The sequence below is a fragment of the Oryctolagus cuniculus genome, chromosome 7 (assembly GCF_051225735.1).
Source record: "Oryctolagus cuniculus isolate XC-2025 breed Fujian yellow rabbit chromosome 7, ASM5122573v1, whole genome shotgun sequence".
In the NCBI taxonomy this organism is placed as follows: Eukaryota; Metazoa; Chordata; class Mammalia; order Lagomorpha; family Leporidae; genus Oryctolagus; species Oryctolagus cuniculus.
Window position 1 is genome coordinate 30,923,728 of NC_142873.1, and position 14,566 is coordinate 30,938,293.

The window sequence follows — 14,566 nt, forward strand, 5'->3', positions numbered from 1 at the left end:
TGGGAGAAGAGGCTAGTGAGGACCCCTCTAATTGCCTAAATGCACCCTTGATATTTCTTGATTGTTGTTATGGGGAGGCCAGGGCCAGTGGCCGGGTGACCTGCACGTACCTGCCCACCTCCGTTGAGCTTGTTGGTCAGCTTCACTTTGCTGAAGGAGATAGGAGCTTTCATCCAGTGGGCCCCAAAGTTGGGGGAGTCGGGATGGATGTAGACACAGCTCTGGCTGGAGACCTCTGGTTTGCCTGCAGGCACCCACTCGCCATTGACGTACTTCCAGCGGTGGCTGTCCGTGGGGACAAAGTCCAGTAGGAGGGAGTACATGGCATTAGGGTCCAACCCCGTGACACTGATCTTTAGGACAGGGAACATCCGTCTGCAAGAAAAGGCAGAAACTCGGTGCTGTGGTTTGGATATACTTTGGGTGTCCCTACAGTGACCCGTGGGTTAAAGCCTGGGTGCCCAGGATGGTGCTATTGGGAGGTAGTGGAACCTTTAGCAGGTGGGCCTGGTGGGAGATCATTAGGTCATTGGGGACGTGACTTTGATGCTAATTCTCATGAGGGGATTGTTAAAAAAACCCTTCCACCATTTTCATCAGATGCCAAACCAATGGGAACCACCCAATCTTGGATTTTAACTTCCCAAACTGTGAGTTAAACCACCTTTTCCTCTATATTGAGTTAACGGCTTCATTAATACATTGAGGGGAAGCAGGGATATTAGCAGACATCATGATCTTGTCTAGAAGTCTGCCCGCTGTAAGAAGACCTTCCATGGTGTGCCCTGGGAGGGAGCCTGAAAAAACAGGGGCCAAGTCTGAAGACTCAGTTCCCCTAGAGCCTCTTTTCATTTGTGCACCTGCTGTCGGGATTTCACTTGGAAAGTTGTACTCCATTGCGTAGTCGGGAGGAGCCTGTAGCCAAGGTATTCCCACAGAGGCCTTTCTCAAAGCTTTCCTCCTGGCAGTGCTAATGTCACCCGCCAGCCCTTCCCAGTCTCACAAAGAACACTACTCCTGAGCAACAGTTACAGTCTCTGTAGCAAAAACCTGGTTTACAGTAAAACTAGTGACAGGAACTCTTCTTGGTTATGCAAAGTTAGACCAGTTGCTCTCCTTCCTAACTTCTCAGTGTCTTTAATACATAATGCACACCATGACCCTTGAAGAAGAAGGTGTGGGATTGTGCATATCCTAAACTGACACAACAGAGGTGTTTTGTGGGAATTTGTGTCCAAGAAATACACTTTGAGACCTGGCTTCATTGATCCCTTTTCCAGCTTCTATGGCAATACCAGAAAGTTTACTCTCACAAACTTTTGGAGAAGGTATCCAAACAGCCGACTTCCAATTCTAGAACATTTTCACCATCCCCAAAAGAAACTTTATAGCCATGAATACTCTCTCTCCCACATTCTGCCTGGATTCCTATCTCTAGAAAGAAAGGCAGAGAGATGTGGTTCCTGCTAACCAGGCAGGAGAGAGCAGAGCAGATGTCCTTTGTGCTTCCAACTTCCAAAGTCAGTGTTCAAGGTAAGTTTGAGGAACAGAAGCCCAGAGGGCCAGCTGCAGGGTCTGGCTATGGTGGAAAGACAGCCAGCACTTTCAGAGCTATTATTAGGACGCCAGGCATGGGAACTAGCGCCTTGCGTGAATTAATTCGCAGAGTTCTTGCATGAACTTCTTGAAGCTTTCTTGGTGTGTTCAAGGTGTGTGTAAATAGGAGGCTAGGACAAGAATATAAATTAAGTGAAATTCCTAGGAAGAAATACATCAGATGCTGCATCCCAAATCCAGATCTCGGCTAAGAGTTGCATTCCTGGCCTCTTCACTCCCCTCCCGAGGAAAAGAGAGGATTGTCCTTGCATGTTAACTAAGACGATGACCCTCGCATGGAGATGCTGCCCACGACATACAGAATCTTCCCACTGCACTTTCTTCTCTCTTCAGTAGATGAATTTTTCCCTATCATTTCCTCTTGGTTTCAGATTAAGCTATTTTCATTTACATTTTAGTATTTTCAATTATTTTGATAGTTTGAGGAAGTTTCAAAAGCTCATGAAAATATACATTACCTTTCAATTTCAATTTTCCACAAATTTTTGAAGCCCCATGATATTGGCCAAGTGTGGACACCAGACAACTCCTCAAAGCACAAATACCATTTACAAAGAATCCAGAAAGAACATCAGAAATGATCACAGGACTCACACAGGGTCATTTTGACCAGCAGTCTGGCTTGTTTATATGAGGTATTCAAGATATGTTCCCTGCCTTCTGGTCCAAAGCTTTCTCTAAAATGCTAAAGTTCATTTTACTTTTTATTTTGTTATCTTTTAGAGAGTATCATGTGTGTAACGGTCATTGCAGACACTACAGTTTAAAACTACCCAAGTTTTATCAGTAAGAATGTGTAGGATATGTAAAGGTTAAAAAAAATGAAAGGAAAAGAAAAAGGAAACTAACAAACAATATGTACCCACGTGCCCTGAGCGGCCAAGGTCAGGATGCAAATGAACAAACGTGACAGCACAGCTGGTGTCTTCAGATACAAAATGTTCCAAGTCTCATGTTGTTCTGACTTGTGACTAAGGACCTGATTCAATGCAAAACAGCTTTTCCAACATTAACAGTCACCACATACTGAGTCTTACCCTACAATGAGGACTTTGAGTTACATTGTGCCTCCTTTAAGTCTGACTTCACCCCAAGGAGGTAAACGTTACTATGTCCACTTTACAGATGAGGAGATTGGAGCTCAGGAAGCAAAAGCATGCGTTCTGTTTAGTCCTCACCCACTGCTTCTTTTTAAATGACATTTAAACCCTTTTTCCTTCTTGAGACGTATGGAAAGTTAATATGATTCAGCCACAGTGAAAAATGCCTTCCATATTTTCCCAAATAATGTTTAACTAGAGACTTATTTATTCATTTGACAAATTATTTTTGAGTGCCTGCTGTATGCCAGGAACTGTTGTAGGTGAACATGCAATGATTAACAAATCACAGCTCAGTTTACAAAGCTTACACTCTAATGAAAAGTCAGGCAGCAAACACGGATTTTTTTAATGTGTGAGATAATTTTACATTTGCAAGAGCATCATGCAGCGAGGTCACAGAGGCAGAAGAAGGGTAGAGGAGCTCCTTTAGCCAGATCTGAACAGACCTTACAGGTAGGTGAGGGAAGTGACATCTGAGCTAACACCTAAAAAATGAGAAGAAGTGAGTCGTGCTAAATGCCAGGCAAAAGGAAAGCTAAGAGCTAAGAGCTTACCTCTCTCTCTCTCTCTCTCTCTCTCTCTCTCTCTGCCATTTGAGAGTCTCTCAGAGAATGTAGCTTGACTTTTCATTCCACATAAGAAAAGATGTAAGAGGTTTTCTTCTTTAATGCTACATTCAGACTATACTTGATGTTTTAGAGACGCCATGATCGCATGAAAAGGTGCTAATCATCACTAGTACTAGAGAAAGACAAGTCAAAACTGTAGTGAGACGCCACGCCGCACTTCTCAGGATGGCTGTAGCAGAAAAGGCAGATGATAACAAGTATTGGTGAGGGTATAGAAAAACCTTCACCTAACACTGTGGGAATGTGAAATGGTGCAGTCACTTGGGAAAACAGCCTGGCAGTTCCTTATCTGGTTAAATGACCCAGCAATTCCACTCCCAGGAATATGTAAGAAAAATGAAAGTATAGTTTCACTTAAAAATAAATACATAAATGTTCGTAGCAGCATTATTCATAAGTCAAAAAGTGGAAGACACAAATGTCCATCACCTGATGAGTGAATAAACAATGGAATGCTATGATTCAGCAATGAAAAAGAATAAAGTACTGACACATGCTACAACATCGATAAATCATGAAAACATTACACTAAGTGAAAAGAGGCATTCACATAGGACCACAGAGCGTACGAATCCATTTGATGTGAAGCATCCAGAATAGATAAATCTATAGTGACAGAAAGTAGATTCACAGTTGCTAAGAACTGAGAAATAATGGCCCAGGGTATGAGATTTCTTTTTGGGGGCCAGCACTGTGGTGTAGCAGGTTAAGCCACCACCTGCAGTGCTGACATCCCATATGGACACCAGTTCAAGACCCGGCTACTCCACTTCTGATCCAGCTCTCTGCTATGGCCTGGGAAAGCAGTAGAAGATGGCCCAACTCCTTGGACCCCTGCACCCACATGGGAGACCCAGAAGAAGTTCCTGGCTCCTGGCTTCAGATCAGCGCAGCTCCAGCCATTGCAGCCAATTGTGAAGTGAACCAGCAGATGGAAGAACTCTCTCTCTCTCTCTCTCTCTTTCTCTCTCTCCCTCTCTGCCTTTCAATGAAAAATAAATATTTTTTAAAAATAAAGCAAGCAGGGGCCAGCGCCATGGCACACTAGGTTAATCCTCTGCCTGCAGTGCCGGCAGCCCATATGGGTGCCGGTTCGTGTCCTGGCTGCTCCTCTTCCATTCCAGCTCTCTGCTGTGGCCTGGGAAAGCAGTAGAGGATGGCCCAAATGCTTGGGCCCCTGCACCCTCATGCGAGACCAGGAAGAACCACCTGGCTCCTGGCTTTGGATAGGCACAGCTCCGGCCATTGCAGCCATTTGGGGAGTATCTGTAGGTATCTGTACCTATCAAATAAAAAAAAAAGGATGAACTGCACTTCTGATCAAGTTGATTTTTCCCAAGATGAGATTTAATCACAGAGAAACCCAAGTCTTTGAGGAGCTAAAGAATATGTACATCAGTCCCTAACTCAAAACATAACTTGGGATCAGTGCTGTGGTATAGCAGGTTAGGCCACCACCTGTAGTACTGGCATCCCATATGGGCACCACTTTGAGTCCCTGCTGCTCTGTTTCCAATCCATCTCCCTGCTAATGCACCTGGAAAAGCAGTGGAAGATGGCCCAAGTCCTTGGGCCCCTGCACCCACATGGGAGACCCGGAAGAAGCTCCTGGCTCCTGGTTTCAGGCTGGCCCAGCCCAAGTTTTGTGGCCATTTGGGGAATGAACCAGCAGATGGAAGACCTCTCTCTCTCTCTCTCTCTCTCCCCCTTTCTCTCACTCTCGCTCTCTGTCTTGTGTGTGTATGTGTTGCCCTTCCCTGTAACTCTGCCTTTCAAATAAATAAAATAAAGCTTTTTTAAAAATAATTCTACTTAATCCTCCAAGGCAAAGGAGTTGGCTAGGGGTGGGGGCAAGGGAGCAGAGTAAAAACCACTCCCCCAAGAACTCATGCTTGGAGAACCCCTGGAGGTCAGGCTTTTCCTGCAAACTTTTTTGGCTTTTGCGAGCCAGTGCTACTGGAGGAGGCTATGAGGAATGAGGTTTTCAGGAAGAAAGGAGGCAGAGATTAGGCAGATTTTGTAGGTGAGGGACTAGCAAAGATGATTAACAGCAAAATCCAGAAAGGTTCACTCATACACCCATCTATCTCCCCAGAGAATAGCAGATTACACAAATGCCCATGATCCTCTTGAGATGTAAACTTCAGAGAAAGAAAGCCACAAGTTATAGGAGTATGAAAATGTATTGCCCAATGTGCAACTGATATGGAACTACAGGGAGATAGGATTAGGTTCATGAACAGGAGGTCACACACCCAACTTGTCCCCTACATGATCTCGCCTGTCTCCACCCACCTGTCAATCAGATTATGTAACCACTCCCCTTCTGGAAGTCAATAGGAGGAGTGCAGAGCGCTGGGCCCGCCTTTCTCTTGCCTGCCCTCCTACCTGCACTCTCTCTCGGCTCTCCAGCCCATGCACCCTCTCACCTGCAGCCTCTGGCCTGCTCCCTGGACATGACTGGTATGGAACTCCCCATTTACCCCTCTTGACCCACTCTCCTTTAATAAAGCCCTCATGTTCCTATGTACTTCTCTCACTCTCTAAATAAATCCTAAACCTTACCATGTTGCATGTCTTGTTTGAACTGGTGCTTAGAATTCTTATCTAAGTAAACAGCAAGAACCCGAAATATTAAATTTTGGCTTAAGTTAGCCCATAACACAACCTTAATTGTCTCTTTCCTTGCAGTGACATCCCTGGAAACTATAGACCTCAGCTCTGGTCCTTAACCAACACCCCTTAATCTTCAGCAAATTCAAAGTCACCCCCAACACTCATACTAACAAACAGATACACCAGTTATACCAGAAACTTAATATCATGAAAACACACATGAAATAGAGCATTTTCCCTTATATAAAGATCTTACAGGCTAGGAGAACAAGTGCAAGAGATTTAACTTAATTGTAACTGTCTCTGAAGTCAGAAGTGAATTTCTTCTGCAACCGGAAGTCTAAAATCCTGGCTTAAAAGATGGAAGTGAAAGGAAATACAGGCTGGATACACTGGAACTGGCAGAAGTGAGCTCTAGGAAGGTCTTGTAACTGTTGGAGCTGAAAGACCAGTGACCATAAATAACTAAAAGCTTTCAGTTGGAAAAAGGAAAAGAGGAAGAAGAGGATCAAAGTGAAGGAAGGCATAGTAAAGGGGGGGGGGAGGAAACATAGGGGTGGGGACAGAACAGAGAGGTGACAGAATACGAACTCACAGCCAAAACAAATGTTGTTCAAGGGACAATAAATTTGCAGAGTTGGATGACGGCTAGCGTGCACACAGACCAAACAGGTGGCAGAGAGCACAGCCTTCCAGCAGGCTGGGTCCTGGCAGAGGGTGGGCTAAGAGTCCAGAGGGGAGGCAGTGGGTGGAACTGAGCTACTTATACAGGGTTTTCCCGTGGGCTTTTGAACTTGGAAAAGAATGCAGAGAGTGGGGTGGGGAACAACACAGGGCATGGGACTAAGCTGGTTTCTTGCAGGAATGCAGTTACTCCTCTGGGAATTTTGTCTGCCTTCAGGCAAGTAGCTAAAATGGCTGAGGCTTATGTCCTTGTTCCAACAATCCTGACTCTCTAAGTATAGATAGGGAGATAGGGCACCAGTTTCTTTCCGGCTACTTCCTGCTGATAGAGGTCATTGACATGGGGCAGGGTATTGATACTATTATCGATAGTATCGATAGACATGGGGCAGGGTATCGGTACTCTGGATCAGACTGATTACAGAAGAAGAGCAGTCTTGTGTTGTTCCTGCATGATGACTTGAGATATGGCGGTCATTTGTTCCTGTAAGAACTTTTGAAATATGTTAATTATACATGATAGGAATAGAAGCACTATGATTATAAGGATAAAAGGCGATAGTAGAGACATTGCCCATGGCAGGAAAAAAAATGGCCAAAATAAGGTAGGGTTATTTTGGTAATACATTTTGTTAGTGTGTTTTTTTAATGCATTCGATCCCTTCTCTTACCACACCTGACTTACTGGTGTCAAAGTGTTCCTCACCCAGGAAGAAGCAAAGTCCTCCTCTTTCAGCAGTGAGGAGGTCTCGTCCCCGGCAGTTTTGAAGAACTGCTGCCACCAAAGAATCCACCTGATCCTGGAGATGAGACAGTTGCTGCACTAGGTCATTATGTTTTCTTTGAGAGTGAGGGATAAGTCTGTAATTTTATTTACTTTGTCTACTGAAATGGCTAGTCCGGCCATTCTTCTTCCAATTCCTGACAAGACACCCAATGAGATTAGCAAGGGGGTGAGTCCAAAGTCCCTCAACACAGTGGGTTAGAGGGATGGAAAGTAGAGATTGGTCTAGAGTATAAGACAAAAGGGGAAAGAGGAAGGCAAGAGTACAAGTCCCTGTTCAGTTGGTGGGGAGGCAGATGTATGCCTGGTTGCCACAGAGAAAGAATGCCCCTGCTTCTGGTCCTATACAGGCAATCATATGGTAAGTGGCAAACTTTAGGAAGTCCTAGTGGCACAGCAACATGATGAGTCATTGCTATGGCAGTTGCTTCCATTGGGTGCAAGGAATGGTGATGGTTAGTAGAGGGTGGGACTGGAATAGTGATAATTATGTAACAGGTGGTACAGGGCAACGAACCCACATCATGGGAAGAGGGGAAGGAAGCATGCATGATGCATAAATGGGCTTGACCAATCAGCCAGGCCATAACAAAAATGCCCTGGACAGGCATAACAGATGGAACCATCAGTGTTTTCCCCCTTGCCAAGTTGGCCTTATTTCCTGGGAACTCCAGAAGACGTGTCTCTCCTGGGCTTCTCTCAGGAAGGTTCTGGTCCATGTAAATAAGTCCATGGGTCTTTTTCCAGAGTTGGAAATACATGCCAGCCCTCAGGGGAGGAGTATGTACAGATCCAACATGAAGAGACATTGGGATTATATTTAAATAATAGGCTAGAAGACATGTTGATGAAAGCTATGTAAGAATTCTGGGAGGAGTGTGGGTGAGAGGTGTGTGGGGACTTGGACCACAAAAGGGAACCAGGTTAGAAGCAGCAGATGGTAGTAAAACATCCTTCCCAGGAAAGGAATAAGGGAGCTGGGGGTCGGGGGAGCAGCGCTGTGGTACAGTAGGCTAAGCCTCCACCTGCAGCATCGGCATCCCATATGGATGCCAGTTTGAGTCCCGGCTGCTCCACTTCCAATCCAACTCCCTGCTGATGGCCTGGGAAAGCAGTAGAAGATGGCCAAGTGCTTGGGTTCCTGTACACACATGGGGGACCTGGAAAAAGCTCCTGGCTCCTGCCTTCAAGTTGGCCCAGCTCCAGCCATTGCAGTCATCTGGGGAGTGAACCAGTGGATGGAAGATTTTTCTCTTTCTCTGTCTCTCCCACTTTCTGTCTGTAACTCTGCCTCCCAAAAAACAAATCTTAAAAAAAAAAAAAAAAAAAAAAAAAAAAAAGAGAGAGAGAGAGAGAGAAGAACAAATTTTCAAGGGTTGCTGAAAGGTGAGTTTCCGAGCCTCAGGTATGAGATGGGTCACTGTGACCAGGATTCGCAGGCACTGGGGCCAGTCCTGATAAACCTCACCTAGTTGTTTAGAGAACTAGGCCACAGCAATGGTAGAGTCCCTGGCTTTGGGGGGAGTGCTTGTCCCTTAGAGCTGTGGATACAGAGAAGCATCAGTTTATGTGGACAAGGAAGGCAAAAAGCCAGGGCATGAACAAACAGCTGCTGGCTTCCAAGGAAGCCCCACCCACTCTGCCAAAAACCTGGGCCCTGGAAGTGAGAGTCAAGGGATCCCTGGATCAGAATCACAAAGCCTGTCGTCCCTTGACTGAAGCAGCTCTCCACTCAGCCAGGCATTGCTATGGAGGGGACAGCCCAGGGTCCTTGTAGGATCATAAATTTCTGTGCTCTCCTATTGCTAGCTAGGTCGGTATTAACCTATGTGTGCAAGAGTGACTGAAAGACAAAGCAGAATTCTTTTTTTTTTTTTTTTTTTTTTTGACAGGCAGAGTGGACAGTGAGAGAGAGAGACAGAGAGAAAGGTCTTCCTTTGCCATTGGTTCACCCCCCAATGGCCGCCGCGGCCGGCGCGCTGCAGCCGGCGCACCACGCTGATCCGATGGCAGGAGCCAGGTGCTTCTCCTGGTCTCCCATGGGGTGCAGGGCCCAAGACTTGGGCCATCCTCCACTGCACTCCCTGGCCACAGCAGAGAGCTGGCCTGGAAGAGGGGCAACCGGGACAGAATCCGGCGCCCCGACCGGGACTAGAACCCGGTGTGCCGGCGCCACTAGGCAGAGGATTAGCCTAGTGAGCCGCGGCGCCGGCCGACGAAGCAGAATTCTGTGTATGCCGTCCTATAATTCAACAAGAGCAACCCAAATGAACCACAGCAAGCCCTTACAACCACGTGCCACACTTGCAGGCACAACCAGCATTTGGGAGAATGACCCAAAACAAGAACGCTGCTTTTCTGTGAATTAACCCAGTCTCGATCGGATGCTGCTCGCAAGCTGATGGAGCACCCAGAATTCAACATCGGATGTCTGACTCTTCAAACAACTGGTTCAAGAGCCCTCCTGGCTACCTTGGCTGGTGTTCCTTTTCACCCTTCATAACGATTATCTCTTCTTGTTCATCTAGGGCCACGCGCCCTTCAGCTATGGAAACGGTTCATTCACTCAGGGGTCCAACACGTCATTCATCCCCTTGTCCACAATATCCGGCTAAAAGGCGCTCAATTCCCGCCACCGCTCCACTGATGCCAGCACAGGGAGAGGGGAGAAACCACTCCCTAACCACGCCCCCGTCAGCTGCCGTAGCCATGGAGACGGCGTCCCCCCCTCCCTGTCGCTGTTTCTCCCTCCCCAGCTCGTCTACGTAACGCAAAAGTTTTTTTTTTCTTTTTTTCTTTCTGCATATGTATTAAAGTGCTGGGTTTGTGAGAACACTGGGCCTGAACCCCCATGCCTTTTGAAACTGGGCTCAGATAGTTCATCCCAAAGCTACTGGAATGTTTTCTGTTCTAGAAAGCCCTGCGCCGGGGTTTGCCACGTACTGCAGGAACCTTTCCACCCACCGTATCAGGGTCCCCGTGGTGCTCTGCACCTCCCCCAACAAGCAGCTTACACAGGGATGCAGCCGGCTGCTCAAACGGAGCGAAGCCTTCTCCCAGGCAGGCTCAACCCCACTCTCTCTTTACTCCCTTTCTGTCCCCTCTAAAATAAAGTCTTCTCTAACCAGCCGTCTCTGCTCCTTCTTCGAACCCTAAGACCTAACAGGAAGGAAGGAAGAGAAGGGGGGAGAGGGGTTGGTTCCAGATGCCGGCCTTAGGGAATAATTCAGTATTTTTCAAGGAAAATCCTCTCACTTCCGTTCTTCTGGTTAACGCCAGAGGCAACCCTCTGATTTAAACTTAGGAAAGCAGGCCTCCTTTTGACAATGAGTCTTTTTACTCCTTCTACAGCTCATCCCACACCATTTCAAAACTTGCTGTTATGCAGAACAATGAGACCTTAAGAGATGTACAGAGTTACACAGTTATCCCAATCGAAACCTCTTCTAAAAACATCAAAAAGTCAACCCCCCAAAGACCAGGCAGTTAATGCAACCCAAAGGGGCTAGGAGCAGGGGCTACACACCAGGAACACTCTCCACAGAGAGGGGCCACGGAACCCTGGGTCAGCCTCAGGACTGGGTGTGGAGGGCGGGGATTTGGAGGAGGCATGGAAGGTGTAGACAGAGGAGATGGGGGAAAGGGGAGAGAGAACAGACGGTTAGGGGGAGAAGAGACAGGCACAGGAGCAGAGATGGCAGAACAGAGAGGTGAAGGCACGCCTACGTGGAGAACAGTAAGATGGGCTGCTGCCTGCACTGAGAAACTCCACAGACTGAGAGCAATTTCAGACCAAGCGCATTCATTAGTAACCAAGTGTTTATCTCGTGGCAAAGCCTTGACTGACCCTAAACGGTTCAGTGAGCTTCCGAGGACTGAAGAAAAAGACTGTAACCACAGTAAGGGGGAGGCGGTAACAGGACATCCAGGGCGAACCAATCTGACTGCAACGAGACTTTTTTCCACGTGGAGTATTTTCACAGAGTTACTTTTAAGTGACTTTGAACATGAAGAATTTTACATGTTAAACAGGGTTTAAACAGGTGACAAAAAAAAAGGCAAGAGAAAATTCTTAAATGGTAAAAGTACAATCCAATATAACATTTTTAAATTAGATTTTACGATGGTTTCAGAAACTTTTATTGAAAGAGAGGAGCCATATTTTTCTTGATGGCTGTATTTACTTTTTACTTTAATACATGACCATTTTGACCATCCAATAGATAGCATGAGGGTTTTTGGCAGCCCAACTACATGCACAAAGAATAACAAAGAAAGTTCTACCCAGTGCCAAGCATAATGGTATTTTTATAATTGCATTGAAAGGGAAGACTAAATCCAATTGAAAATTTGCGATGATTCTTTGAAATTAAAAATATGTCTTATGTTTCTTTCTAACAGAGGCTAAAAATAATGTATAAGTACAGATAGAGAAGAAACCCATGTAATTACAATTACAAATATTAAAATCAATAAACCTTGTATATGAAGTAAATATGGGACTTATTGAGAGAAAGAAAATATAGATTATTAAGCAAGGTTGATATTCCTGCTACTAGTATAATCACAATTTATTGAAATGGGCTTACTTCTGGTTCAACTTTCACTTAGGAAGCACTTTAATGTGATGGAAGAACTCTCAAGTTCATATTTCTCCCAGATGCTCAGGAATAGTTCATTTTTCTATACTGTGTGTTTTATTCAAAAGCAGAAAATCAAGGCATCAGGACTGGAAGCATTTTGCACAAGGACAAAAGCCTGTCTCGACTTTTCTCTGCTAGCCAAATTTCTTTTGAGGGTGTCATAATTAGAGTCCTGGCAAAACTAAGCCCACTGAAAATGCCTCCCAGGGTTTTATCCCTCTGGGATCCTGCATACCCTAAAGGTCTGTGCACAGCAACTGGACGTTGAGTCAGCATTCAAAATGTTTGCATCCCTGATACTAAGCGAAACTTTCTAATATGACCTCGACAGTCCCTTCGCGCACTGCAGTTAATAGAATCCAAGAAACTCAGCAGAGATCAGTGCCCGTTAATTCCAGAAGGCATCTTCTGGCTCTAAGGCAGAGTACTAGGGGCACTGACTTTTCCTGAGACAGCTCTCACATCAGCACAAACACACAGCACCTCAAATGAATGCTGTCCACAAACACACCAGGGGAAACAGATGGAGTGACAGGCGATGAGTTTCAGGCTTCCCTTTGGCTCCCAGTCTCCAGCCAGTCAAAAACATCTGGCAAGTTTACTAGGCTTGAACCAAAATGATCCAGCTTCCAAATAAAATTGGCTTTTGTTTTATCTAAACAGGATTGGAACTCAGGTCTGCTCAGGCATGCAACTAGTCCAAAGAGTGCATTTCTCCAGCCTATGGGGCATCCCTGCCACACACACACACCCCATCACCCCCACCGTTACAGTAACTTCTCGGAATTTCTCCACTGAAAATGCATGTGAGACAGGTGGCTTCATCCGGTACCTCTCTGATGCTCTCAAAGCTATGAATCAAGTTGGCTAGCGGGGGAAGGTGAGATCTGACCCCGCTGCGAATGTGTTGAAATCAGACCTCACTGCCTCTGCAGACACAGCGGCAGCCCCTTCGATATTCAAGGGGTGCCACCTCCCTAGCCAAGCCCTGCCAGCACCCCCTGGGCGGGCGACAGACTCACCGGCCACTCTTGGTCACGATCATCTCGTTAGTGACTTCCTTGAACCTCTGCCAGAGCGGAGCATCCTCCAGGGTGATCTGAAGCTGCTTCTCTGTAGGGTCGCCTTTTTCCCTCCCTGCCTGAAGCTCACTCTCCACCACATGGAGCAGGCGAGAAACGGTGCCCTCGCTGGTCTTCTGTGAGCCCGGCTCACTCATGGCCTTAGGCCCCTCTCCAACTTTGCTAAGCGCCCTCACCTACCTTGCCTGCCTCACCCTTTCCGTCCCTCTCTTGCCTGCTTTTTCACACCCAGCTGGACAGCGCCCAGGGAGCTGGAAGAAGACACCCCGGCTCTTGCCTAAGCTCCTAGTACAACACCTTTGAAAATCTCCAAATTATACCACCAACCTGTTAAGCTTTCGTTGGGGAGCAGGGTGGAGGGAGGGGAGAGGTGGGGAAGAAAAAGCCCTCTCTTAATTACTCATTGGATCAGGTGGAAGAGAGCCTGGCTTCCCCATTGGCTGCCGTGCCTAGAGTAGACGTTAAGAAGAGTACTCCATCCAAATTATCAGGCTTTTATCTTGTTGTACCTGAAGAGGTCTAATCAGTGTATTGAGGACCACTTTTCTGTTAATTAAAATTATTCCAGGCCCAGACTGCAACAATCAGGCAAATCATGTTTGTATATAAATCAAGGCATAAGGCACCTATAGTGATGGGGCCCTGGGATGGATCGGCAAAGCTGAGACCAACTCAGGCTGTCCTGATGCAGCGGAGAGCCCAGGTCCCTGAACCGTTCTCCAGCACCAGACAGATGATGGGGCCCTGGAGAACAGAACAGTGTACCTGGAAGGTCTAAGGCACGGTGCCAAGTGTTTCTCGACTGTTGTAGTAGCAGAGTAAAGGAAGATGTTCTGGAGACCACCACGAAAGGGGCAGAACTCAGGAGAAAAGAGCTAAGGACGCCTTTCTCCCAGGGTATCCCCTACTGGTCACCTCTGGCCTGTGGGGTCCCACACATACTCACTCCCTCTTCATCCCAAGGGCCCTGCTTGCCTCCAACAAGCAGAAGAGCTCTGAACCCTGAATCCAGAGCCGCAATTTTTCTTATTATCAGCCCTGGTCAGAGGGAGAGGAAGAAAGCAGTTAGCATCGTATTATTCTTTCTAAGATCCCTGGTCTCTCTCTTTATTGTTGAGGAACAGTGATTTTTTTTTCTTCAAATTATTTGTTGAACTCTTAGTGTAGGGTTAATCTTATGAGTGCAAAGTAAACTGAAAATAGATCTTTGTACAAATTAAGAGTTGGACTAGGAGAGGGAGGAGGAAGAAGGGTGGGAGCGTGGGTGGGAGGGAAGGTAGGGTGGGAAGTATCACTATGCTCCTAAATTCATATCTATGAAATACATGAGATTTATATACCTTAAATAAAATTATTTTATAAAAAGAAACACTCTGCTCTCAGTGAGTAAAAATAAACTTGGAAAATT

The 14,566-nt window shown here is 46.3% G+C and overlaps 1 protein-coding gene across 1 annotated transcript in view; it reads right to left on the reverse strand.

The window, feature by feature from the left end:
* Positions 1-13,456, reverse strand: part of TBX19 (T-box transcription factor 19) — a 38,777-nt gene extending 25,321 nt beyond the window's left edge. The window contains exons 1-2 of the mRNA XM_002715636.5: positions 13,099-13,456; positions 111-375 (exon numbers count right to left, since the gene is read on the reverse strand). Of these exons, the coding sequence (XP_002715682.2) occupies positions 111-375; positions 13,099-13,295 (462 nt within the window). The 5' untranslated portion in view covers positions 13,296-13,456. The remainder of the gene's footprint in view (positions 1-110; positions 376-13,098) is intronic.
* Between the last annotated feature and the right edge of the window lie 1,110 nt (positions 13,457-14,566).